General features: G+C 47.5%; 1 protein-coding gene across 1 annotated transcript in view; it reads right to left on the bottom strand.

Moving 5' to 3' along the window:
• POU2F3 (POU class 2 homeobox 3) overlaps nucleotides 1–27,548 on the bottom strand; it is a gene marked incomplete at both ends in the record, with an annotated part of 78,877 nt that overhangs the window by 33,007 nt on the left and 18,322 nt on the right. The window contains one exon of the mRNA XM_081240400.1: nucleotides 15,564–15,598. Within this exon, the coding sequence (XP_081096526.1) occupies nucleotides 15,564–15,598 (35 nt within the window). The remainder of the gene's footprint in view (nucleotides 1–15,563; nucleotides 15,599–27,548) is intronic.

A 27,548-nucleotide genomic window follows, 5' to 3' on the forward strand; every position in this document is an offset into this window, starting at 1 on the left:
GTACATATATATGCATTTTTAAAACTCCACGTATATTTATACATTTCCATTTGTATCCATATCCATGTACGTGCAGAGAGAAGATTCTTCTAAACACATACACACCACACCAATAAGAGGCATTTCCTCTGGGAAGAGGGCTGAGGCTGAACAGGGAACAAAATTCTTCTTGTTTATCTCTATTATTAAATATTTTTACAAGAAAGTATACATAGCATTCATGTACTATGTGTGTAATTGCTTTAAATAAGGCAATCAGAAACCTGATACGTGAAATTACTGAAGGAATTCTGGATGTTTACATGGAAAAGGGAAGACTTAGGCGTGAGAACTCTTCTCAAATACTGAACGGCTGTCAAGTGAAGGGGATGGACTCGGGCCTTGGAGCTGAGGCAGGCAGAGTGATGACCACGGGGGGACCATCACAGGGAGGTTGATGGGGTCTATCAGGAGAAAGAATGGCCAAGCATTGCAACCCTCTCAACCCTGGAGGGGGCTGTATTCTCGGTGCTGAGTCCCAAATTCCTGGGAGAGCTTTGGCAGAGGTGTGGAGCCAGTGGCCCTCTGTCAGGGGTGTCAGCAGTAGAATGTGTGCCCCAGGAGGTAGGTTAGGTTGGAATCACACTGGTTGCTAAGATTTTGAGGCTCCTGACAAGTAAATCTTTTTTTTTTTTTCAGAGTTCAGAGTGATCTTTTATTTTGCCAAATAATATTAAAGTAACCAGTATCACCTACTCAGGTCATCATTTCATTACATACAATTAATATTTTAATTCCAAAAAACTGCAAAATCTCAGACTGTTAAAATTGAATACATTGAGCTTTATAAAAATTTGCTATGTTTTCTTCTTTTAAGATGCCACTGTAGACGGTGAAAATTTAGCCATAAGATGTAATATTATGAATAAATAAGTGTATCGACAGACTGGATAGGAGAAAGGAAGAAGAAAGCCTTGGTGCCAGACAGCACAGATCTGTGGAACCCTTCTGGGAACAGGGGGACAGGTTCTAAGGGACCCTTTAGCCCTAAGGGTTTATGTGTCTCTGACTCACTCCAGAGTTAGAAGCTCAACCCAAATTTGTCTCCACAGTTGACGAAAAATAAAGTCACAGGGATATCAGATGTCACTGGATATCCCCAACCACACTTCCCATTGAAGTGGCCAGGAGAAGGCAGTCCCAGGAGAACCTCAGTCCTGTCTTCCCTAAGGGGCATTTGTAAAGGGCCTATTCTGGCTTGAGATATATAGCTTGGTACTGAGCTCTCAACCTCAAAGAGTTTAAAAAACTAGGTTAGCCAGAGTCCTATGTGCAGACCCTGGATCCCTAGAGGGTAGACCTTGGCACCCAGCACCCACTGAGCAAACAGCTAAGACGCCTCATCCAACAACTCCTGGGGCCCAGCCAGCAAGTGGCGAAGTTGGGAAATATTTAGCAGAGCAGATTGGATGGAGCCCACCACACACGCTATATGCAGACACCCAGCAAGCTCACCTCCCTGGGAAAAGGGGTGCATTTCTGCGGATCGCTGGCTGAAAGACGACAGGGGGCAGAGCAGCATGAGGAGCGGAAGGTCCTGAAAAGCAGAGAGATGGGAGTTCCTGGCACCCCGGATGGAGGGATGGGTGGATAGGTTCATTCCAACTATCCATCAATCCATCTACTTAGGAAACACTTATTGAACGTCTGCTCTGCGCCAGGCACTGCTCTACCATAATCAATACAATATAGACTGTTTCCTCAAATGTTTCCCATCTTCTGGAGGGCTACCTGGAGAAGAAGGCATTTGAGCTGAGTTTGGAAAGATGAGTGAGGGGCTGGCAGGGCGATGGGGAGTGAGGGGGCGGGGCGGGGGCGGGTGTGTGTGCAGGTAGAGAGGCCAGTCCTAGGGCTCATTCAAAACAGAGTCGACGTGCTGCCTCTTCCGTTATTCCTCTCTACCTTCAGGACACTTCCATCATTTCAAAGAGGCTCATTTCCCGGCGGTACTTGGAAGTCCTTAGGACGGGGGAAGAAGGGGGCCTGGGGGTCCCTTGTGAGGTTAGACTCCCCCGATCCTTCTCCCGCCCACGCAGGTTGGGGCAGCCCACACTAAGAGTGCTGGGCCCTTGCTGAGTGGCCAGATTCTGGGCAAAGTCCCAAACCCCAGGTCTTGCCATTCCCCACCCTGCTTTATTCCAGAAGAGTGTCTGTCTCTTCCAGGCCTCGGGCAAGGCCAGGCTGGGGAGTGCCCTGACAGCCAGGAGGCTGTTCTCAGCCCGCCAGGCCCAGTGTAAGGGGAAGCACCAAACCCTCAGAAAGGAAGTTGGCTCTGGTTCACTGCAGAGAGGAAGGGATTCCTTGCCTTTGGGCAGCGGCACTGCTTTCTCCTCCAGAGTGGTGTTAACCCTTTCTGGCCCGGGGGCTCTTACCCTAGCAGCCTCACCTCTGAGAATCCCAGCCCGGGACACGGGGCACAGAAGCACTCCGCCACTGGTCCCGGCACGAATCAACATCTATCTCCAGGGACTGGGTGTCCAAATCTTTCTGGGCCTCAGTTGACCAGCTACCCAACTGGCCTGCAAACCCACTTCCAAGCCCTCAAGTGAGCCTGTCCACAGTGATGGGGTAAAGTTTAAAATTTTCCTTGTTAGGATCACACACTTTCTTTGAGAAGATGTCATCGAGGGAAAGCCAAATTGATATGTAACTCACTTTAAGCAAACCCTATAAATGATGCTTGGCTCCAGATGACTGTAAAAGGGCATGCTTTATTCTCTGAAAAGATCCAGTGTAACGTTTCTTTAAATAGCAGGCTCTTGGTGGAAAAAAAATAGAATTTAGTTGATAAAACGTTGACTTAGGTACAATATTTCAGGAACCACCCTTTTAGGTATGGTGAGGCATGCCTGTATTTACCCGGCACCAACTGAGTCTGGCATATTTTTCTTATTATTCCTCTAGTAACAGGCTGAGTCAGGTACAAGGGCACAAGTAAGAGCACTCAGAGGGACGCCAGCAGTTGAGGGGAATATGAGCAGAACTGCCATCTGGAAAATGGTGAACCTCCGGCCTTCAGAGGCTCCCGAGGGCAGAGCTAAGAGGAAGCGCGAGCTGGAGCCAGGCTGATGTGAAACGGGGCAGCTAGAACCAATACTGTTGCAAGAGCAACAATAGCCCAGTTTATTGAGCACTTACTATGTCCCGGACAGTTTACACTCAAGACTGCATGTAATCCTCCTCCTAACAATACTATTAGGTTGGTGCTATGATTTCCCCCTTTTTTACAAAGGCGGAAACTGAGGCTTGGGGAGGGTGAGTGACCGGGTTCCACAGCTTCTGTTGGTAGAGCTGAGATTCAAATCCAGGTCTGTGTGACGCCAGAGCTGGACCTCTGACCACTACACTGCCATCTGCAAGCCTAAGACCAGACACCCTGCAGCAGTCCATGCCAGCGAAGTCTGTGGAGAAAATGTTAGAAGATGCCAGCGCAGGGGAGGGGCTGCCAAGACAGAGAAACAAAACAGGGTGTGAACCAAGGATCCTTGGGGGTTGGGAGCCAAGGGTATTTTAGTGGCCTCGCAGGGGAGAGGGAAGGCAGTCCTGACACTGGATCCGAACAAAAGCAGCGGAGGCCCAGGCGGCGATGGGGGCGATGGGGTCAGCCGATTAGTCGAATAAGCTGGATTTGAAGACAGCAGACCAGCACTGGACACAGCGCCTATTGTCAAGTAGACACTGAATAAAGGTACATTGAATAAGTCCTGGCTCTGCCGCTTAATTGAAGCCACTTTACCATTCTGAGTCTCAGTTCCCTTGTCAAATGAGAATGATAACATTTGTTCAATAGCTATTGTGAGTTAAAACTTATTGGCTTAATGGGGTCCTCTGTAAGTTGTCAAGCAGTGGGGGCCGTGAGATGGGATGTGGCCTGGTAGGGAACTGAGCAGCTACAAGGAAACAGCTCCTGAGCCCTAAGCGTGGCCTGCAAAGCCATTCTCAGGCTAGACTAGGAGAGGGAAGTTTGAGGTGGAAAAGTTTATTTTCTGCCGCAGCTGTGATTCTGGGAGGAGAATCTCCCAGGTACTAGAGCTGCCTTGACAGCCCTCTGACAGGGGGGCAAAGAGAAGGGCAGGGCCCACCCCCTGCCCTGGAGGCACACACACAAGAATACGCTCCCCTCCTCCCTGCACCCTTCTCACGCACAGGCCCAGGGAGATGCGCCTCCACTTGGGGTAGGGGAACCCTCTGGGTAGGAACCCTTCTTCGCCCCACCCTTCCCCTGGCAGCCTTCCCTGAGCCTGCAGATAGCATCTCTGCCATGCGAGCTGGCAAGCCCCGGCCGTGAGAGGTCTGCAGTGTGAGCATGAGGGCTTGGGACCTGTGGAAAAGTACTGTGCAGACATCAGATGAGGGGCTCTGGGCAACATGAGGGCTTGTCGATTTGCAGGATCTCTCTGTCTCTCGCAAAAGCAGCCTGACACAGTGTAGAGTCAGACAGGTCTGCTGTATATCTGAGCTCCACCTTGGGTAAAAATTACTTCACCTCTCTGAGCTATAGTTACCCCAGCTATATAATGGGAATAATCATGCTTACCTCACCGGGCTGTCGTAAGGATGAAGTAATATCAAGTAAGATATAACTTTAGGTAAAACGCCTTGCACATCCCATCATCCTTGGTTTGAATCCTGGTTCCAAGCAAGTCTCTTGACCTGAGACTCAGTTTCCTTATCTGTAAAACGGGAGTTCTAAAAGCTACTGCTCTAGGTTGCTGTAAGGTTTCAAGGAGATACTGCTTATGAAGGGCACAGCCCAGTGCCTTTCAGCTCAGGGTGGTATTAACTTCTTCTGCCACTGGGGTCAAATCCAGCTTCTTTTTCAAGACCCCTGCTCCAAAAAAGACTCCTACATGAGAGGGGGATGAACTGGCCCTGCTTTACCAGCATCTACACCCACCAAAGGCAACTAGGTTCAAATCTCCAAAGAAAACCCCCTTTTGGGTCCCTGCAGAATCAGGGAGAGGGTTCCGACACTTCCCTCCTCCTCTTGTGTCCTCACCACTCTCCACCCCACCCCTGAGTGGAGAGGAACATTCAGTCTCCACTCCCCATCGAGATGCACTGTGGGCTTGTGCCAGTGTTGCAGCCTGAATGAACTGGCCCGACACCCAGTACCCCGGAGAGGCTTTGTGGTGGTGTAGTGGGTAGCTGGGTCAACCAGGGTGCTCTAGGGGTGGGGTTCCTGAAAACCCCGGCCACTCCCATTCCTACCTGTTCCTCACTGTGCTGCTCTCAACAAGGCTCAGTCCATCTAAAGCCAAGGCTGCTGCCCACGCCACAAGCAGGACACAGTTGACAGCTGAGCCTCAGGCCAAAAAGCAGAGCATGATTGGCAAAGGAGGCCAACTTTCCACCTCTCCAAATGCGAAGACACTCATCATTTGCTTCCCACCCAAACTTGGGGCAGGTGGGGGAAGCTTAGATGGAGAGATGGTGGATCTCCGAAAAACATTTCCTTTCTGATAACATCTAAACACCAGCTTAGATGCAGCCCATCTAAACTGGTGCAAGCCCAGAGCAGCAGCCATCCAGGGAAGAGAAAATGATGGGTTCTCATTCATCAGAAGTAATAACAGCTAATGTTTATTGGTCGATGACTGTATGTCAGAGCCTATTCTAGGTTATGTATCTTATCTATAATTAACCCTTACAACATGACTGGAAAGTAGGCTCTATGACTGTTCTCACTTTTGGGTGAGGCTGTGAGACGCGGAGAGGTTGGCCAACACAGACTATCGGCTCAGCTGCTACGTGGAGCCGCCTCCTCCAAGACGAGCAGAGCCGTGGAGCGGGAGAGCCACGGAGTCTGGAGTCTGGCCAGCCTGGCTTTAAATTCCCCACTTATGGATGGAGTGATTGTGGGAAAATTCCTTAACCTCTCAGAGTCTCAGTTTTCTCATCTATAGAATTGGAATGATCCCAATGACCTCACAGTGTCGCTCTAAGTAACGCTCAGCGCCTGCGCACAGCAGGATCCATTAACTATTTCTATTGTTATATTATCTTGACTGCAATGGGGAAATCGCTTTGGAGAAAGGAATCATTTCTTCTCACCAATGATCTCCTGCCTGAAAATTCTGTTCTCCATCAACCTTGTTACTCAATAAGCCCAGCTTATTCCCTGTTGAAGCTGCACTGGTTTACATATCCTTTTGTTCTGACATTTTAAGGAACTTTTCAGACCTGTCTCCTTCATTGGATAGCAAGTAAGTGCTCTGAGGGCAGGTCTGTGTGTATTATTTGGGGGTGCCTCTTCCCAGTTGCTGGGGAGCCTTCATTTTCCACTCCCTTGTCTTTCTGTGTGGAAGGATCACAGCTAGAGGAACATCTTGCCCTCTGCCTCCTGGTAGAAGTGACCTATGTCCCTGGTGTGTCTAGGTCAGCTGTCCTCGCTGGGGACGACAGCAAACCTGAAGGTCATTCTCTAAAATCTATGCGGTGGTTTTTCTGTCTTAATAATTAGGAGGCTCTATTTGTATTTACCAGGCAGAGGACAGGCATTCTAGACATCCTGCAACGCAGAAGACAGTACCGGACAAGAAACTCTCGTTCGTGTCCCGTACAACTCGCATCCGACTTTCAAACGCCCCACTGGACACTCGTGTCAGTAAAAAGCCTGCCTGTATCACATGAGCCTAGAGCCCAATTCCAGTTTTTATGCAGGCACAACATATCTTTTGCACACTTCTGATATGCACTGACTTTTTCCGGGATGCCATTTTCTGTATAAATTGAGGAAAGATTATATTTTATTTTGTTTGGAAGTTAACCAAGAGTTGTTTCACATTTTGGAAAATCATGGCTTTTCAGCTGCCAGTAGAGCATACCAATATCAGTCTGTACTTGTGTCTGTCACATTCATATAGGTGCAAGCCTCCTACTACCTCATCAAACCTTCCAGGGGAATGTGCCCAAGCATTTACTTGCTGAAATACATATTATATCATTTTAATTTTTTTCATTCTCCCTTGAATCCTTATTCAAATTAGAGTATCTTACCGATTTTTATGTATGTTTTCTATAAATTTCATTCTAGAATATTAAAGGGGCTTTATAGCATCCTTGTTACAAGGAACATTGGGTCTGATAAGGCTAAGAACACAGGTTTAGAAGGAAGTGGGTGTGTGCGACTTGACACCTTCTGAGACCTGCCCGTTGGCTAGGAGGGTACTTTAAGGTCTGTTCTCCACCAGCTCTATCTGTGCCAGGTGGATGTATTTAATTCTGGAGCAAGGCCTTTGAAAGTCCGTTGCGGCTACACATCAAAGCCATGTCCCCCAACAAGTTAAGTGGATATAAGTTCTGGCCTGTTGTTCAAGTGCAGCCTTTTAGAATAAATTGTACATTTTTAAAGGGTATCTCCTAAAGATAATATTTTATTGTTCTCCTCTTCTCTTGTTTGACAAAGATATAAGAGCTATGTTTTGATGTCCACTATACATTTTTTGTCCATCTAGGCTTTCTGGTAGAATTATCCACCATCTTTGTCATTACTTTGTCTTTATAATTTTATTGTTAAATGATTTTTATAGCAATGTCTCCTAGGGTAGCCGTGTCACTTTCTTTTTGGTGATAAAAACACTCTAAAAACAAACAAACAAAAAACCAACCCTGTCCCCCCTGCAGCTCTATCTGTCAGGCTCCTGTATCTGTTTTTTTCAACTGCTTTGGTACCTTGGAGGGGGAAAGAAGAAGGATGTTATACATCAACACTCTAAAACCCAACCCTACTGCTTAGGGTTGAGCAAAATGTGGCTTGCTGGCTCCGCATCCTCTTCTCTTAGTCTGCTCATCCACCCTCAATAATCCTGCCTCAACCTGGAAGTACAGGACCAGAAGAAGGATCTAGCAGCAGAGGGAAACAAGCCTCCTTAATTCTCATCCTCCAGTGTCTTTCACAGGGAGGTCTCAGAGTCTCCCTCCAGCTTATTGGGCCAACTACCCCTGGCTGTACACACCTGCCTGGCTTTCTTAGACTCACTGAACCAGCCCCATCAGCATTATTACAGTGCAGGGGCCCTCCCTCCCCTCCGCAGCCTCTGCTACATTTCCTTCCCACCACCTGGGAGCTCCCGTGGGCAGGGACCACGTTCTACTCCCCTCTGACCCCTCACAGCTAGACACAGGTTTGTGCAACTAAATGGTCAAATGTGGTCAATTAATTCCCTCCCTTGTCCTCTGGTGCTCAGCTACTGTGGTGCCGGCCCTCCTGGGGCTGCTCCCTGGGTGCCTGGGGGAGGGGCTCACTATGTCTTCACTGCAGACCTTCATTTGAGAGTCTGGTCCTGCCGCCCCTATGTCTCCATCATGGGCCTCCCCAGAGAAGCCTCTCCATCATTCAGAATCCTCAGAGACCTTTCCTTAGGCTGAATTTTGTTAATTTTAGAGAAGATGTCCCATTGAGCTGATTAAACACTACAATCGACGCATGCCGGGAGCAGCCAGAATCCGTGGGATTGACATATATACACTAATATGTATAAAATAGATAACTAATAAGAACTTGCTGTAAAAAAAATAAATAAAATAAAATTCAAAAATTAAAAAAAAAAAAAAAAAAAGAATCTGTGGTAGCTCACAGTCATGAAAACGGGGAAGGAAAATCCCATTTGATTCAAAACCAAACACTCTATGGGAGCGCAGTGGGACCACTGCTCTGGACTAGCTGGACGGGCTCCCAAGAGAGGCACTGGAGGGCTGAATGTTGCGGCCGCAGGTGAGCTGAGAATGCTACCAGGCTTGGGGCTGAGATAGAATCCCAGGCCACTGGGTCTCAGCTTTGGGGGTAGGAAGCTCAGGGACAAAGACACCTGCCAACTTGCTTCAGACTCTCTTCTGGCCCCAGAGAACTTTTGTGAAGTCTTCTAGCAAGACTTAGCTTTCAACAGCACAGATGGAGACATTGCTCTGATGGGTCTGGTGGACACCCACAGCCCTGGATGACGAGGGGCCCAGAAGTCATCAGCACAGAGCAGGGCAAGCAAGGCTCCCCAGGTGTGCATCTGTCACTGTGGACTCTCCAAGCCCCTTTAAGCCAATGATACTTCCTAATGTTCTTCTGAAGTTAGCTGTTGGTTGACAGAGCAGGAAATGGGGACTTCCCTGGTGGCACAGTGGTTCAGAGTCTGTCTGCCAACTCAGGGGACATGGGTTCGATCCCTGATCTGGGAAGATCCCACATGCCATGGAGCAACTAAGCCCGTACGCCACAACTACTGAGCCTGCGCTCTAGAGCCTGTGAGCCACAACTACTGAGCCCACATGCCATAGCTACTGAAGCCCGTGTGCCTACAGCCCGTGCTCCGCAGCAAGAGAAGCCACCGTAATGAGAAGCCCGCGCACGGCAACCAAGAGTAGCCTCCGCTCGCCACAACTAGAGAAAGCCTGAGCTCAGCAACGAAGACCCAACGCAGCCAAAAAAAAAAAAAAAACCAGCAGGAAATGGAAGTGGAGAAACTCTGTGAACAGGAGGCTGTCCCTCAGGCTCCTGACTTCACCCACAGGGCACTCAGCCTTCACTCCCTCCCTCCCAGGAGAGCCCTTTTCTTCTTCTAGGCTAAACCCTCCACCCATGTTCTCTCTTTTCTGTCTCCTCTATGGCATCTCCTATCTCTCCCCAGGCCCACAACCCACCAAAGTCTCCCTCATCCCCCAAACCTTCCCTTCACACTGTCTCCATTTTCAGCCAACATCTGCATCCCTTTATCATCCCCCTCCTTGAAAGGGAATCTGCAGTCCTCGTCTCCAGCATTTCCTAACTTCTCCTTACCCCTCGATGACAGCAATCTGGCTTCTGCTCTCACCACAGACGCTAGAGATGCTACGATGAGGCCACCAGTGTTCACCTCACTGCCAAACCGTGGCCACTTCCAGGCTGGGGCTCTACAATATCTCTGCATGCTGTGATGCTGTCTGCTATCCCCACCTTCATATGAAAGTCTCTCCTTTGTGGGCGTGGTCCTCCTCCCATCCCTTTAACCACTCCTTCTTGGTCTCATCTACGGGTGCCCGTTCCTCAGCCTGTCCCCTACATGTTCCTTCTCTCCAGGTCTGCCCTGGGTTCTCACCCTAGTCTGCGCACCCTCCCTAAGGTGACCTCCCTCCGTCTCATCACTTTGGATGACACAATTCGATGGTGACCCCTCAGTATGCATCCTGACCTGGCTGGTGGGCTGCAGATCCAAATTTCTCATCACGTGTTGAGCACCTATTGTTCATTATCTGCCTTTCATCCTCTTCCCATCATCTGGACAAATTGGCTGGACCTCCCGTTCTCTTGATCTCTGGTTATAGTCCCACTAATGCTCAGTATCCCAAGCTAGAAACCTAAGAATCCTGCTGGACCCTTCCCCTTCCTTAGCTGTCCATATCCTAACTGTTGACAAAATCCTCCTGATTTTACACCAAAAATCGCTCTCAAATCTGAGTCTCTCCATGCTTTACTGACACAGGAATAATAAGAGCAAATACCTATACAGTTTACACGTTCTAGACATTGTCTAAGAGGTATACACACACACAAACACACACACACACACACACACTAACAACAGCCCTGTGAGATAGGTACCATTATTCTCCCCACCTGTAAGATGAGGAGACTGAGGAACACAGAAGTTGAAGAACTTGCCCAAGGTCACACCGCCAGGTAGTGCCAAGCCCAGGAGTCAAACCCAGGTCGTCTGGCTCTAAGTCTGTGTGCATAATCCCTCTCCTTGGCATTGCCCACTCCTCCTACCACAATGGCATCCCATCAGGCCTCTCTTGCATCATTGCGTCATTCATCCTTCCTGCCCTCCGCACCCACACTCCCTCCTAAGGCTCTTCCATTAAATGAAACTAGTTATGCTTGAAAATGCCCACAGGATAAAATCTAAACTTCTTGGGAATTCCCTGGCGGTCCAGTGGTTAGGGCTCTGTGCTTTCCCTGCCGAGGGCCCGGGTTCAACACCGCTTCAACACCATCTCTTTGGTGACATCCTTGGGCGGTATCTCAGAGCTCAGTACTCTTACGTCTCTTACAGAATGCACTTCAGAGTTCATTGCCATTTATCTTCTTACAAATGACACCCTCTATCCAGCTCTTAGGAATGACTACATATTCAAAGAATGAATATTTGGCCCCAGATCCAGCCTGCTGGGTCCTCCTGTCTCTGCCCCTTGAATTTCAAAAGATTCTGTTCGCTGGATCACACAAGATCATAAAGGCTGGAAAGATTCCATGTGACATATTTCTCCTCACTCTCTACAGCTCAGGGTGAAGAAATGGACACTCTCTTCCCCATTTCTCTTCAAAGAAAACCATGAAAGGAAAGTGGAAGCAAAACCAAACAGAATATGGCATGAGAATATTGATGGGACCATAACATACAGACCGCAGGGGCCTTAGCAATCATCTCAAGCAAATGTCTTCCTTTTATTCATGAGGACACCAAGGCCCAGGAAGGAGAAGAGGATTGTGTAGGGTGGAAACAGCACTGGCCCCCAGGACCTCTGATTCCCTGTCCAGGCATCTGGCCTTGTTCTGTTGCCTCCCAACTCTGTCTTAAGCTTTCCTGGGGACTGAGGGGTGGCCCTGTTTCTGGGTCTCTGGGTCAGCCCACAATTATCTCCCAAACAGGCTCAGGCTGCTTTCCTGGGACCAGAAAGTTAAGAGGCTCAGCATGAAACTTTATGATGAGGCAGCGTCTTTCGCTCATGCAACCTTAGGACAGCAGTGCGCCCAGAGCCTGGCTGCAATTCCCAACTGCACCAAATGGCTTGGGGCCTTCCATTGTGAGCCTCACCAAGGGCAGCGACTCATCCTTTGCTCTCCCGCGTCTGCCACCCCGTCTCTGTATCAGACACAGAGGCCGCTCCTACACAACACTCCTTCTTCCCCTCCCCACTCCCTGCACCTCCCACTTCCTCCCAGTTAGTCATGGTGAGGTCACACTCAGCCGCTGGCTCCCAGGCCTCTCTCTAAGGACGATGTGTATGTTCAGGAAGAGGGGAGTTGAGAGACTGTAGAGGAGGATGCTGCAAGGCATCATGGGAAAAATGAGCTCTGGAGTCAAAGAGATGTGGGTTCAAGTCCTGGCTCTGCCAGCTGACCAATCTGCGTGACCTTCAGCAGATTACTTAATCTCTCCAATCCTTTTCCAAATCAGGTGGGGCTGCCTGGGAGGCAATTTCCTTACCTGTATAAGGGGGATAGTAACGCTTGGTATACAGTGAGAATCAGATGAGATAAAGTGCCAAAAGCACTTTGCCCAGTGCCTCGGGGTCGCCAACGTTGGTTTACTTCCCTTGTTATGAAGCACGAGGGTATCACTGTCAGTGCAAGGGCCTGAGAAATCCTGGTGCCCACCTGCAGGCCTGCAAGTGAACTGGTGAGAATGTGAGGGTGCGGGCCTTGGTATCTGAGGCATCCGAGAGACAGTGAGAGGGAGCGAGGAGGGCCTTCGGGAGGGCATGACATGTGTGCCTGTGCACAGAGAAGAGCTCCAGTCTAAGTGTGTAAATGAGCGTGACCAGCTGAGCCTCCCTTCCTCCAAAATTCCAACCTCTTTAAAGAAAAGATCTTTATGTGTCTGTTCTGGTCAGTAATGAGAAATCCAAAAACCCTTCCCAGGGGAGGGTGGAACTGCCCCCTTCCCATGAGGCTCATCGAAGGGAAGCGAACGCTAGTGAGGCCCTCCCCTGACAGAAGCCAGGAAACTTTCTCCCAGCTGGTGGGGAAACCATACCCCAAAGGATGTTCAAAGGGCCGGGGCCTCTCTGTAGGCTGCTGGGGCCAGAGGGGCTGTCCCTAGCCTTGTCCTAAGCACGAGGGTTTCCCAAGCTCTAGAAAGATCACACAGGCAGCCAAACCCACCAGGCCTGTGGAGCGGGCCACCTCCGGGCTGGACTGGTGCCACCACGTCTTGGTGTGGGATGGGCTCCTCCACGTGCATCTCGTCCAAGGGACCATGAGAGGCGGACCCTGGGCTGGGACCCTTGGAAAGCACAGGCAACAGGCCACATCCCAACCTGCTGAGGGCTCCTTCAGGATCACTGAATCCTCGGGAATGTCCTCCATCCTCCTGCCCTGGAAACAAACCTGGCCAAACGATCCCTTAGATGAGAATCTGTCTCATCTTTAAAGACCTTGAGAGAGAAGCTGATTCCACAGTCTCCCTCCCTTGGTAGCTCTTCCATTGTTTGATAAGTCACATTGGCTGCAAGTCCTTCCTCGTAGCTCACCTAGATATGTCTTTAACTGAAGCCTACCTCTGTCTTAGGTCTTGAGGGAAGGGTGAGAGTAGTTGGCCTCCATGTGTTAGCAAACTTCCCCAATGAACACAATTGCAGAAGTTGCCTAAGAGGTTTTGGGTTAGGACTCCCGATTGTTCCTCTCCAGCTGTGAAGGATGTACCCAGAGTTAAAAGCCTTTCAGGAAATGTTAGTAGGGACTTCAAATCACTCTACAGATAAAGGAGGAGAAGAACATATGTCTGAGTTTGACCTCCACCCCTGACTTCCTTCTAAACTTGGACTCTGGATATGAGTGGGAAGGACCCCTAGTGAGTATCAAATGTATCCCCAAATTGGGGTTGTCTTTCCTTCCCCGTGGCTGTCTCCTTCTCTAGCCCACTCTTCTCTGCTTGACAAAGTCTACTGACTCTTCAGAGCTAGAATCAAATATCACCTCCTCCATGAAGCCTGCCCTGAGCTACTGGGAAGAATGAATTATTCTCATTTCTGTTGGACACCATGCTTTTTACACGCCTCCAATAAAGCATGAATGAGATTGTATTATAATGATCCGCTCAAGAGTTTCTCTCTCCCCTCCCCTCTCCCTCTCCCTCTATCTCTATCTCCCCCACTCCTCAATCTAGACTGTGAGCTCCTCCAGGGAAGAGACCATGTCTTAATTTTCTTTGTATTCCCACATCTGGCACAGTACATGTTCCCTCCCCCACCCCAAATTTATGAAATAAATTAATTTTTCAGCTGAGAAAACTCATACTAAAAATATTAAGTGACTTGACCAAACTTATACAGCTAGCTGGTGGCCAAAACAGGACCCAAACCCAGGCTTTCTGACTTTGTTTCTAATTCTCACGTCTCTGCCTCACTCTAGGGCCCAGTGTTGCTTCCTGCTTGTCTCCAATTTAGACTTTGTCCCCCCAATGAACCCTCCCACCATCTGCCTCTGACATCACACCTTGTCTTCGCCCTCAGCCCCCAATCTTCCCATCAGCTTCTAACTTCAATGGGAAGGTCCTCTCTTCATTCACCCTCCTCTTTACACATCCAGATCTATCCATCCTTCAATCCATCCAACACCACCTTCCCCTGCCTGAAACCCTCCCCGACTAACTTGAACTCCACCCAGCTTGTTCCTTTAAAGGCGCCCAGCTTGTATCTCCATTGTCCCACTGAGCTGGGTTACACCCTCTTTCCTGAGCTCTTTTTGTCCTGGCTCCCCTGTTTTGTCCTCTATCTTTTAAATCAGGAGTTCCTTTGGCTATTTACAATAGCCAGGACTTGGAAGCAACCTAAGTGTCCATTGACAGATGAATGGATAAAGAAGATGTGGCACATATATACAATGGAATACTACTCAGCCATAAAAAGAAATGAAATTGAATTATTTGTAGTGAGGTGGATGGACCTAGAGTCTGTCATACAGAGTGAAGTAAATCAGAAAGAGAAAAACAAATACCGTATGCTAACACATATATATGGAATCTAAAAAAAAAAAAAAAAGGTCATGAAGAACCTAGGGGCAAGACGGGAATAAAGACGCAGACCTACAGAAAATGGACTTGAGGACACGGGGAGGGGGAAGGGTAAGCTGTGACAAAGTGAGAGAGTGGCATGGACATATATACACTACCAAACGTAAAACAGATAGCTAGTGGGAAGCAGCCGCATAGCACAGGGAGATCAGCTCGGTGCTTTGTGTCCACCTAGAGGGGTGGGATAGGGAGGGTGGGAGGGAGGGAGACGCAAGAGGGAAGAGATATGGGGACATATGTGTATGTATAACTGATTCGCTTTGCTGTAAAGCAGAAACTGACCATTGTAAAGCAATTATACACCAATAAAAATGTTAGAAATAAATGAATAAATAAATAAATCAGGAGTTCCCTGAGGAACCCAACCCTCCATCTTTTGTACCTCCACAAATTCCTCTACACATAGTCAGGCCATGCAAACAGACTTGCCCAAGAGACAACTCAAGCTGAGCTTTGATGGGAAAGGAGTTGTGGTCTTAGATTCCAGACCACATCCAGCCTGCAGATAATCCTAAATAGGGCTGCGCTGTCAGTACTCTTTTGAGGACATAATGAAGAGGTGATCCCGACGTTGGATTGTGGATTGGGGGAGGGGTTGGATGCAAAAGCCCTTGAAAGACCCCTTTCAATTCTGAGAGCTATGAGTCTATGAATAAACAGCCTCAAACTTCCCTTAATCTTCTTTGTGTCCCCACACCTGACAGAGTATGAATGACCCCCAAAATTGATAGAATAAAGGTTTCTTCTGAATGTCCTTACCTGCCTGTTGAAATCTAAGCCGTTTCGGTCATTTCCTGGAAGAGATTAAAAAAAAAAAAAGAAAACATTAATAGCTAGCAGGATTGGAAGAGACTGAAAGTTAGTGGAAAATAGGATGTTGGGATGGGCTTATCTTTATTTTGAAAAAGAACAAAATGCCTGCCCTGTGGCCGGAATCTTCTTGCTTATCCTGTTTCCTGGAAAAGTCTTTGGAAAATCTCCTTCAGGAAGGTAGGGAACCAGGGAAAGGGGAGACTGACTTGTCCAAGGTCACATAGAGTCTAACTGAGATTAGAACTTTCCACACCAGATTGCTTCAGCCAAATGCCCTCAGACAGAAGCTGTGATACATGCTGTAATGGAAAAGCAAGGAAGGACCAGCCACAAATCCTAAAGGAACTGCCCGAAGGCAGGAAGGCCTCCCACTATCCCAGATCTCCAGCATTGAAGACACCTAAATCATGTCAGGTAGATGAGTGTCACCCCTGTTTCCACCCCCACCCCAACTTTCATTCTTGGTTTTATTCATCTTTTTCCCTTTATAATAAATGTTGGGTTGAAAAAGTAAATGTGTGCTTAATAGAGAAAACTTTTTGGCACAGAAAAAGTAAAAAGTAGCAGAAAAATCAATCTGCAGAGAGGCAGCTGCAATTAATATTTTTGTATATTTTATGGTCTTTTTTATGCTTGTTTTTCCTCATTGATATATATCGCTCTGTATAGATTTTTTACCCTGCTTTTTCCAGTAAGCATCATAATCTTTCTCCTACACGATTAAGGAACATCATAAATCTTTCTCCTATGTTTGCAAAGATCATTTTTAATGGCTACATAATATTCCATTTATGGAGATACCAAAATCTGCTTAAACATATACCTGTTATTAGGGAAATTGCTTCCATTCTTTGCTATAATTAAATTTCCTGTTCATACAGCTCTTCAGGGCAGGAGCTGCCAAAGAATCTTCCTTTGTGCCTCATGGATTATTGGCTCTATAATGGCAAGAAAATGATATTAAATACCACCCAGAGCCTAGCACTAGGCTTAGTACATAATAGGAGCTCAAATTATATCGGTTGAATGAATGAATAAATGAACATGTGAATGAATGCAGAACTTTCAATCAGAAAATTCTTCTGCTTTCCATCGGTTCTTCAATAGCTTTGGAATGAAGTCCACATTTCTTAGTATAACATATAATTCCCTGGATGACCTGGTTTCTGCCTACCTTCCCTGCTTTGTCTGCTGCCTCTCATGATCTCACCTCCCTCCCTCCCTCCCATGTACCCTGTGCTCCAGGCTCATGGAAAGCTCGCTCATGTCCAAACGTGCCACACCTCTCCCGTTTCCACACCTCCATGCACTGTTCCCTTCCACAAAGTTGGTTCCCCTTCTCTCTGGTCCTTCAGGCTTCTCTACCAGCCGCATGGCACATGTCATGTAACTCTTTATTTGTCTGCATGCTTCTCTCTCCCTCTAGTCTATGAATTCCTTGAAAACTAGGAGGAGGACATTCATTTGTCTCCTCAATGGCCACCACAGTTCCTAACATGGGTCAGAGGCTCAAGAAACACCGGATAGATGAATGAATGGGGTCCAGGAGAATCCTCTGGAGCTTGAATCTAAGCCCCCTTCCCTCTACTCTGTTCTAAACAACGGGTAAGTGAAGCCCTTGCCTGTATGATTGGTTGTGAAGCATCTCCGAGAGCAGCTGGGCCAGCAAGATGACAGCAGAGGTTGAGGACTACAGGATTCCGAGAAAGAGGAAATTAGTGAGACGGGAAGTCATCTTTGAACAGCAGCCTGATTTTGAGACTAACGAAGACTAAATAGATAATCTGTGAAGGGAGTTAAGATGGGAAGGGCCCACAGACTGAAAATTGTGTGTGTGTGTGTGTGTGTGTGTGTGTGTGTGTGTGTGTAGAGGGTAGACTTAAAGATAAAATTGCTTTTATATTAAAAATTATTTCATGACATTGTAAAGGTGGCCTAGTAAGGAGTGATTTTAAAATTTGACCAAAGAGCAAATTCATTCATTCCACAAGTATTTGCTAAATACACTCTCTATACCAGGCACTGTTCTAGGCACTGGAAATATAATACTGGAATAGATAGACAGAAGTCCTTGACCACATGGAGCTTCTTTTCTAGTTGAGGAGACATAAAAGGAATAAGAAAACAAATATATAATTTCATTTAGACAGAGTTACTATGGAGAGCAATAATACATGGTCAGGGGAAGAGTGTCAGAGGCTGTCCATAAGCAGGGTGGTCTGGGAAGAAGATCATTCCAGACAGAGGGGTCGGGACCTGAGTGAGGCAAGAACAGGCTTGCCCACTGAGGAGCAGTGATGAGGCCAGCAAGGCTGGAGAGATGTGGATGGGTGTGACCAGGGGAAAGATAACGTGGATCTGGCAGGCGGGTTGTGCTGAAGACTTCAGCTTTCATGCCAAGGACGTTGGGAAGCGATCAGAGGGTTTTGAGCAGAGGAGTGACATGATTTCACTTAGGTGTTTACACCTGCAGTGATCAGCTGTAGGGATGAGCAAGGAGGAAGGGAGAACAACCAGGTGGCTATCGCAGTGGGCTAGGTGAGAGGGGGCAGCGTGCAGGATAGAAGGGCACCTGTGCAGGTAGTGAGAAGGACCCGGATTTTGAATTGATAGCTGACAGGGCCAGCTGATGGCTGCAAGGAGTGGTGCAAGGGAAGGAGAGGAAGGATGATTCCTAGGGTTGGGCTTTCTCCATGGAGTGAGCGGTGGAGTCATTCCCCAAGATGGGGATGACTCGGGGAGGAGCTGGCTGGTGATATAAAATCAAAAGCTATGTTCTGGGACGTGTTAACTTTGAGATGCCAATTAAAGATCCCAGGAGAGACAGGGAAAGGAGTTTGGACTCAGGATAGGTGTCAGGTCAGAAGTACAGGGTGAGTAGTTTTCAGCTTATAGGTGGTACTTAAAGCCATAGGACTTGACGAGTTTACAAAGGAACTGAGTCCAGATGAAGGAGAATAAAAGGGTCAAGGTTGGGAATGATGAGGAAGGGCCAGCAAAGGAGACTGAGAAAGAGTGGGCACTCAGGTAGGAGGAAGACCGGGCAGGTATGGCGTCTGGAAGGCAAGAGAAGGTGTAATATCATTACCTCCAGAAGAGGTAATAACATACATGTGAATGAGACCTAGAAAGGGAGAGAAACCTTGAGGGCCAAAACAGTCTATCTTGGAGAGGTCATCAGGATTGTGAACAATTAAGAAAAGTCTTTACTTTCGATATCTGCGGATGCCGTTAGAGTGCTGTTTGTGAGATCCACAAAATGCAAAAGATGAGCAAACAGCATGAAGAGATTAATTTTAAAACCCACCAGCCAACAAGAGAACAATTTCTCTTGTTCAGGAGTTTCTCCAGGGTCTTTCTCCAGAGGCCTCTCCCCTTGAGGACGCACCTGCTGCGCTTGGAGCCTGAAGATGGAGTCTCCCCTTCTCATCAAACTCATCCTGGCCTGCATCGGTATCATTGTCTAATCCTCCTTGAGTCCCAGGCTGACTGAATGGCTGGACTGGAGGGACCCAGGCCAGCCAGGGCCTCCCAGGAGACAGACCCCTTTACTCTGGGACAGCAGAGAGCGGCACTAGTTCAGCACTGGGAACTGAATAAAGGTTCATTCCCCCAAAGTGATTTCACCTCCAATTCCGATTCCACTGCTAAGCAGGTCAGAGTATTCTCAGGAGACATGGCTTCCCCCCGACTGGGGAGAAGGAGCTCAGAGCATCTGGAGGCCTAGGTGGAGACACCATGACATAGTCTAATACAGGCGTTAGTTCATTTCTGATGACACTGTTGATTCTCTCTCCAGATCTGGCTGAGGGGAAACGGCCTCAGCCCTCATTTTACTGCTGCTTCTTCCTGCTTCTCTCCCACGTTCCATGGACCTAGTTCCGCCTGGCACCTCTCCCCATCCAGCCTACAGGAAAGGCCTGGGAGGTGGTGCCTGGGAACTCTGGGACAAGATCAAGCTCACTGGGGTTCTGCTGCTGCCCTAATGCTCTAGGTTGAGAGGTGACTGACAAGCCATTCCCAGGACCCAATTTATTCATTTTTGAAACAGCGAGGAGGGCGCCCCTCTTTCCTAGAGAAAGAAAGGGATGCAATCACCATATTGTGGGAAATACTGGTCCACAATCATCAGAAACTTGTTTTCTACCCCTTTAAGCTGTGGTGTGCAGGAATAGCAGGGCATACTTGAAACAGTCCTGGACTTGAAGTCAGAGAATTAGGGTTCAAGTCCTGGCTCCATCGCTCCCAAGCTGTGTGACCTTGGTCAAGGCAGGAAGCTCCAGAGCCTCAGGCATCTTGATGGCAAAATAAGGTCATAGTTTCAATTCCACCCACCGCCCAGGAATACAGTAAAGCTCAGCTATATGCTGGGAAGCACTCTCCAGTTGTGGGCTGGGCTCCACACGTCCTGGGCCACTCCTCCATCAGGCTGAGCCTGCTCCTTTGTCAGGGATTTTGCACATGCTGTTCCCTCTGACTAGAATGCCCTCTCTCCCTAGAAAATACACACTCATCCTCCAAGACCCAACTCAGATGTCACATCCTCCATGAAACTTATCCAAAGCAAAATGAGGGATTTCCTCCTCTGTGTTTCCACCTCTCTTACTTATATCTCTTCCAGCACCTACCACATTTTTTAAAAGTCAGTGTTTTGTGTGTCTGTTTCCCTCATGAAACTGGGAGCTCCTAGAGGCCAGGGTTATTACATCTTATTCATTCTTGTACCCCAAGAGCCTAAAACAGTGTTTAACACATAGTAGGAACTGAATGACTGTGTGTTTAATTGATCCAAATCACTAAGAAACTCCTACAGAAACGAATCTTCTATTCAGGTCTAAGAAATCACAGGTGCCACCACCTGCAGAAACCTGATCATATTCTATTCTCCAAGTTCTGGCTTTGAAAGATGGCAGCCACTTGCAGAAAAAAAAAAAAAAAAAAAAAGCAGGACAGACACACAGAGGGGCCGGAGCATTATTTTCAGCATTGGAAAGATACTGAAGTCCAACCTCAGAGGGGAGCACCTTGTGGTGGTCACACAGCCTCAGAGACCTTGATTTCAGACTAAAGCTTGGATTTTGCAACTCCCATACTCATACAATTTTCCCAATAAACCCACTGCATCCCAAGTCCAACACAGAGAAAACCAAGTATTAGACTGTAACCAACAGTTTAGGCAAATAAGCAGTATTAATGCCGATCAAATCTGGAAGTGATTTAAAGAGCGAAATTAATTCAGACAACTGGATGATGAAATCAGGATTAGAAAATATTTTGGTTGATTCTAATAAGAGGCCAAAACCAACAACATAAAATGTAACAGGAATAAATCTAAGCTCTACATTTAGGTTAAAAAAGGTCAATTGTATACATAAAAGAGGAGGCTGAAATTAGAAATGATTAAGGTGGTAAATTTTATGTTTAAATTTTAAATTTTATGTTTAAATTTAATATTGTATGTTTTTTACCAGCAAAAAAAAAGGAGAAAAAGTAAAGAGTTTTTTTAACTTAGGGAATTATGTTTTGACAACTACTCTAAGCCAGAAAGCTAATTTTCTACCTCATACTGGGTAGGCAACTAAAGTAGTCAAATTGCTCAAAAGTATGCCCTACCTTTAAGCCTACCTGTTACATATGATCTGGCAATCCTACTCTGGGTGTATATCCACAGGAAAAGAAAACAGGATATCAAACAGATAGCTTCATTCCTCTGTTCACTGCAGCATTATTCACTATAGCCAATCTAAGTGTTCATCAGTGGGTAAATGGATAAAGAAAATGTTACATATATATAACATGTTACATGGTGGAATATTATTCAGCCATGAGAAAGAAGGAAACCCTGCCATTTGCGACGACATGAATTGAGCTTGGGGGCATTATGCTAAGTGAAATAAACCAGACTGAGAAAGACAAATACTGCAAGGTATCACTTACATGTGGAATCTAAAAAATAAAAATAAAAAAGAGTCAAACTCATAGAAACAGAGAGTGGAAAAGTGGTTGCCAGACGCTGGAAGGGTTCCGAAATAGGGAGAAGTTGGTAAAAGGGTGCAAACTTTCAGCTATAAGATGAATCAGGTCTGAAGATCTAATGTATAACAGGGTGATTATAGTTGACAACACTGTACTGTATAATTAAAATGTGCTAAAACAGTGGAACTTAAATGTTCTCTCTCACACATATAAAGATAAATATAGAGGTGATGGATGTGTTAATTAGATGGTGGGAATCCTTTCACAATGTGTACACGTATCAAATCACATGATGTACACGTTAACATCACATGATGTTAACATGATGTACATTGTAAAAATCTTACAATTTTATTTACCAGTAACACCCCAATAAAGCTTAAACAAAAGACTCTGTGCTACAGTGTGAAACCTGATAAAGAGTTTTTTCAACAATACCAATAACCAACCTCAAACTAGAGCAATGGAATAACACAGCAGATACATACGGTGATTAAAAATTCAAGTGTGCATAATTTAAGATACTTGACCATCAAAACAGCTATACTCTGTCTTTTACATTTTCAAAGAGGTTAAATCTCCTAAAGAAATATATCTCTCCCTCCCAAACAAAACCAAAAAAGTGATTCCCATTTCTGTTTATTGGCAGACAGTATCTGGAAATAAACAAACTGCAGCTCCTTGTGGGGAGGGGAAGAGAGAGGAGGCTGGCGCTAGTGTCTCATGTGAAAAAGAGACCAAAAAAGGGAGAATTTCAGTTGACTGAAGCCAATATTGGCCTGAGTGTGCTGCACAGGTGTGGTGTAGCTGCTTAAAAAACTAATGCTATCCTGTGCATTAGCAGGCATGCAGACCGTTGCAGATCTCTGCTGAGAGCATCATGTCCAGTTCAGGGCAACAATTTTTTTTTTTTTTTTTTTTTTTTTTTTTTGCGGTACGTGGGATCTTCCCAGACCAGGGCACGAACCCGTGTCCCCTGCATCGGCAGGCGGACTCTCAACCACTGCACCACCAGCGAAGCCCCAGGGCCACATTTTTAAAAGGGACCCTGATGAACTGGGCTGTGCAACATGAGGACCAAGATGGTAAGGGGCTTAGATGTCACACCACATGAGGAAAGGCTCTTTAGCCTAGAGAGGAGAACACTTACCCTTAGATGTCTTTTATGTTTTAGAGACACATACCGCCATATTTAGGATTGAAAAGTTATAATGTCTATAATTTACAAGAAAATATTCCAGGGACATGAATGGCAGAAACGTGATGGTTGTTGAGAGTAGGCAATGAGTATATGGGGCTCATCGTTTTAGTGTCCACCTTTGTGTGCGTTTGAAATAAAAAGTTAAAAATAAAATATTTACCCCCAAAAAGGATGAAACAAATATGGCAAGATGTTAACAACTATTAAATCCAGGTGTTGGGTATATGGCTGTTCATTAAGCTGTTTCTTCTCTTTTCTATGTATCTGAAGTTTTTCAAAATAAAAAAATTTAAAGTAATTCAATGAGGGAACATTTGAAAGATCTACTTGGCATAGTGCCTGGTGCATAGTAAGTGCTTCAGTAAATGTCAGTGTACTCTTCCTTCCTCCCCAAATATTGGCATGGATGTGAAGCAGGCTTAGTCTGCAGTTCCAAAGACCCAGCTCCACAAAAGGTCGGTGGTGGAGGCTCCTGGGAAGCAGGCTTCACCTCAGTATAAGGAAGAATTTTGTAAAACATGGAATTGTCCAGCAGTGAAACCCACAGTTTCATGTCAACAGGGCTCCCCATTGCTAGGAATATTCAGGCAGAGGTTGCTTATTTCAGGGATGTTATAGAAGTGGTATTTGAATTGAGGGGCAATTTGATAATATCAAGAGGGGGATCTCGGGTGATCTCAGAGGACTGAAAATTCCTTCCATCTCGAAAGTCCTAGGATTCAGTGCCGCTGATTGAAATGTACCAGGGCTTTTTCTTCCCCTCCCAGAAGCTGGTCACTGTGTAGCATTTGCAGAGGGAGGCAAGGAAGGACCAAAGAACTCTCCCCACCATTTCCCTCTGTCCTCTGTTCTGCCCACAACTAAAAGATATGAACACAGAGGGCAGAGATGGGGCAGAAAGGGCTCACAAAGGAAGCTTCAGAATCCTCTCTTTGGATGTCCTGGGGGCAAATGGGTAAGAACGGTGCCAAGCTGGAAGGGACACCAGCTAAGCTCTCTCCAAGCCTCTTTTGGTTCTCATGGTCTCCTGGGAACCTCTGGACCATGAAGCTTCTAGCAAGAAAGCCAGAGCGCAAACACCTTGGAACTATGGCTCACGGGGCTGGGAGGGACCTGAAGAGATCATCAGGGCGAGCGCTCTGCCTTTGGGAAAATGAAGCATTATTATTCACCCCCATTTTACAGTGAGAAAACTGAGTCTCAACAAGGTTAAGTGATAATATGTACGAAGTAACAGAGCTTTTAAAGTATGGGCATGTGTTGGGAATGATCCTCAGGGAAAGACAAAAACCCACGTCTCCAACCCCAATGTGGTACATCCTTCCCACGCTAGCGTTAACGCTACTGCGAGCATCTCTAAAACTCAGACAATGTCTGAGGACTCCACCCAAGCTCCAGCTAAATGCCCCAACTCCTGAATCTCCCTGGTCCCACACGGTACCCAGAACTGTTCATCTATACCAAAGAGCTCCAGACAAAGGAAGAGGCCGAGAATACAGTTCGAGAGATTTGGGTTAATTATGAAGACAACATCCCAGGTCATAGAAAATGGGATTTAGTGACCAAAAGAGGGTAAAAGGCACCTTGAATTGGCGGGGAGACCCGGGATTCTGGATAGAATTTCCTTAGGCCAGGATGGCCATAATACCCAATGGAGTCCCCGTGAGAAAGGCCAAGGATCAGTCTGTAGGAGGTGCACAGGGGCCAAAGGCAACTTCCACCTCTGCCTCTCCTCCCCTGGCATCTGGTGGGCACCAGGTCAGCAGTCCGAGCCACCTGGCAAGGACCCCTGTCCGACAGTAGACAGGAGGAGCCGGCGCCAGCCCTCTGCTTTCCCACCTCTGAGCCACAGCCTCACAGGCCCACTGATTTGCATGCTTTGGCAGCGCTGGGACGTGAGTTTGCCTGGGGAGCAATTCTCTGGGTGAGGGAGGTGGAAGCACAAGAATCCTGTTCCAGCAGGATTTTCACTCCTGCCTGGTAAACGTGCAGAGAGCATTCTGCAATGCGGCTGAACCTCTCCCATTTCTGGGCTGCTTCTCTTCTCACCAGCTCCGCTCCCAGGTTCACCCAGCAAGACTTCCACTGTCATTTCATGACCACTTGGCAAATGTGCTGGTACTTCCTGGGATAGCAGTGATTAAAGCAACCAGGACCTTGGAAGCACTGCTGGGCAGGCAGCCTCCAGAGCAAACCAGGAGACTTCCCAGTGAGGTCAGTCAAACCAGTCAAAACACTTTACCCCAAGACCCCACAGACACCATGCCTACCTTTTTTGTTACTTGAGATCCCTCCAAGGAACTGGGCACTGTTGCCTAATGGTCAGAGTTCTGTACAGAGAACACACTGTAAACTGAGCTTGAGGGTTACTTCAAAGGCTGTGTTATGCTGGACCTTGGGCAAGCTGCTTGATCTCCACAGCCTTCAATCTTCCTTACATGTTACAACAAAAAATTCTGCCTATATTCCTGCCACCTTCTTCGTAGGAGCAAAGAAATGCCCAGGAGGAAACCGAGGCTGGCCTCTGAAGCCACCTGAAGAACAGGACACAGGATGTCCTTGATGGGCTGTGGGGAAAACGCTGGCATAGGGGACGGGAGATCTGAGCTTCAGTTCTCCACCAGCTGAGTGTCCCTGGCTGTGGATAGCAGATGCAAAGATGCAGCGTATGCGCCATGCCCAGGGCAGACATCACTAATGGACCGCCTCACTTGCTTCCTTTTCCTAAACTCAGTGCATAGTGACCACCACTGATGATCAGAAGCAGCTCTCCTGAAGAAACCCACTTGCTACCCCAGGACAGGATGATCTTACAGGGTCCCTCCACCTCTGACCGTCTGTGGCTTTGGGGATTTTCATGATTTAAAGCTTCTTCCTCTCTAGAATGGCAGAGTCAACACAACTGACCTCAGTTCTTCCTTGCAACCCGGCCTGTGTGAGCATTCCAGGGAGTTTCTCCACCTGCACAGTCATGAGACTGAACCCCGAAGCCTTGCTCTCCAGGCCCTTACCACAGATGTCAGGAGCGTGGGGCTGAGGAGGGCACCCACTGCCCACCTTTGCTAAAAGGGAAGCCCAGCCTCCTCCGACTTCCCTTTATTATCTGTCGTCATTCTTTGATAAATGAAAGGCTCCTCACCGAGGTCTTCTATTTTTTTGGAAATAAAATCCCTGTGTCTTCTCAGTCTGAGCTATAGATGAGACTCTCCGGGGCCCCCTGCCTTTCCCCTGCACCTCCTGCTGGCCTCACACTGAGGCCCAAAGTGGGCAGCATGATCAGAGGCTATGCTGAAGAGGCCAGGGACTCAGGCCCCTGCCTGGAATGGGGCCAAAGGGCCAGGTTGCCCAGCAAAGTCTCCACTCATAATCCGCTGACCCTAGAAAACAATAAAAATCTAACTTCAAAGGAAAAACTCTGTTAAAGAAACCCAGGGTTCCCATCACTCCTAAATAAGTACAGGTCAGAGAAGCACCTTGGCCGCTATTTTTCTATCATAACTTTCTTGTGCTCGAAGGGACCACACAGAGACTCCCAGTGCAGCACCCACCACATACAGGTAGGGAAACTAAGTCCCAGAGAGGGTGAGTGATGAGCTAAAGGTCACACTGGTAATAAAACAAAGCAGGAACAAAGCCCGAGCTCCAGTGCCTGGACTTGACTCTCCACCATAGCCCAGGGGGTCCCTAAAGGTCACCTCCAGACCAGCCCCTTCTCTACTCCTTGCCCAGGCCTGAGAGGGGAAGAGATTCAAAGAGGTTTAAGGTTGGTAAGAGGCACTTCGCCACCCACTTCCCGGGACTGAGTGAAGTGGGGGTGAGAAGGGTGGCTGGGAAGAGCAGGAATAGCTACCGAGAGGGGCGTGCAGCCAGGCGCTGGTCCTCACGTGGGCACACAGACGTCCATTGTGCAGCTCAGAGGGGCACGTGTGTGGTAAGAAAGCTTAGATGGGAGATGCAATCTCACATGTGTAGAACAGCTCTCACTTCTGAGAGCTGCCACAGATACACTCTTGTTTCATTCATGCCTCACGACTTGTTTTACAGATAAGGAAACTGAGGCTGGGCCATGGTGCCTGAGCTGGAGGAAAGGAAGTTGAGTCTCAGGGCTCTGGCTGCAGGGCTGGTGCGCTGGCCAACACGCCTGGGTCTTGGGGCGTGCACTGGGTTTGTTCCTTTCTGTGCAGTGTACTTTCATATCCAGTCCTTATTAGAGTCTCGCCTGCCTGTGAGTTCTACAGGGCCGGGATTCCAGAACTCCTGTTTCACCAGTGAGTACACTGAGGCTCAGAGAGGGCGGGGCTGGTTAATGTCACACAGCCGTCTTCCGCATCCAGACACCATGCCATGCCCTTTCCCTCACCCGGGGTAATGTCGCTTCCTCTCCTTCTGGGGCCTGTGTTCCTAGGGCTGGAGGGGCCACTTCTGAGGGAAGGGTGATGGGGAGGGGGGAGACTTTGTCCAACAAAACAACAAAACAAAAGCAAAAGACAGAGGACTGCCTCTAGGGTAGGGAAAGGGCTTTTAAAGAAACAGGGATCTCAACCCGTTGCTGTGACCTTGAGAAAGTCGTTCCTCTTTTCTGACCCCACTCTCTTTCCCCATAAAATAGGAGAATGGGACTAGATCAGAGAATTTTCAAACATTTTGGCAGGAGAACACTATTTTCAAATAATAGGGATTAATTAATAGTTGACATTTATTGAGCATTTACTATGTACCAAGCTTTGTATTAAACATTTTATACACAGGACAGC

This window comes from Mesoplodon bidens (genome assembly GCF_964165515.1).
Source record: "Mesoplodon bidens genome assembly, chromosome: 7".
NCBI classification, from domain to species: Eukaryota; Metazoa; Chordata; class Mammalia; order Artiodactyla; family Ziphiidae; genus Mesoplodon; species Mesoplodon bidens.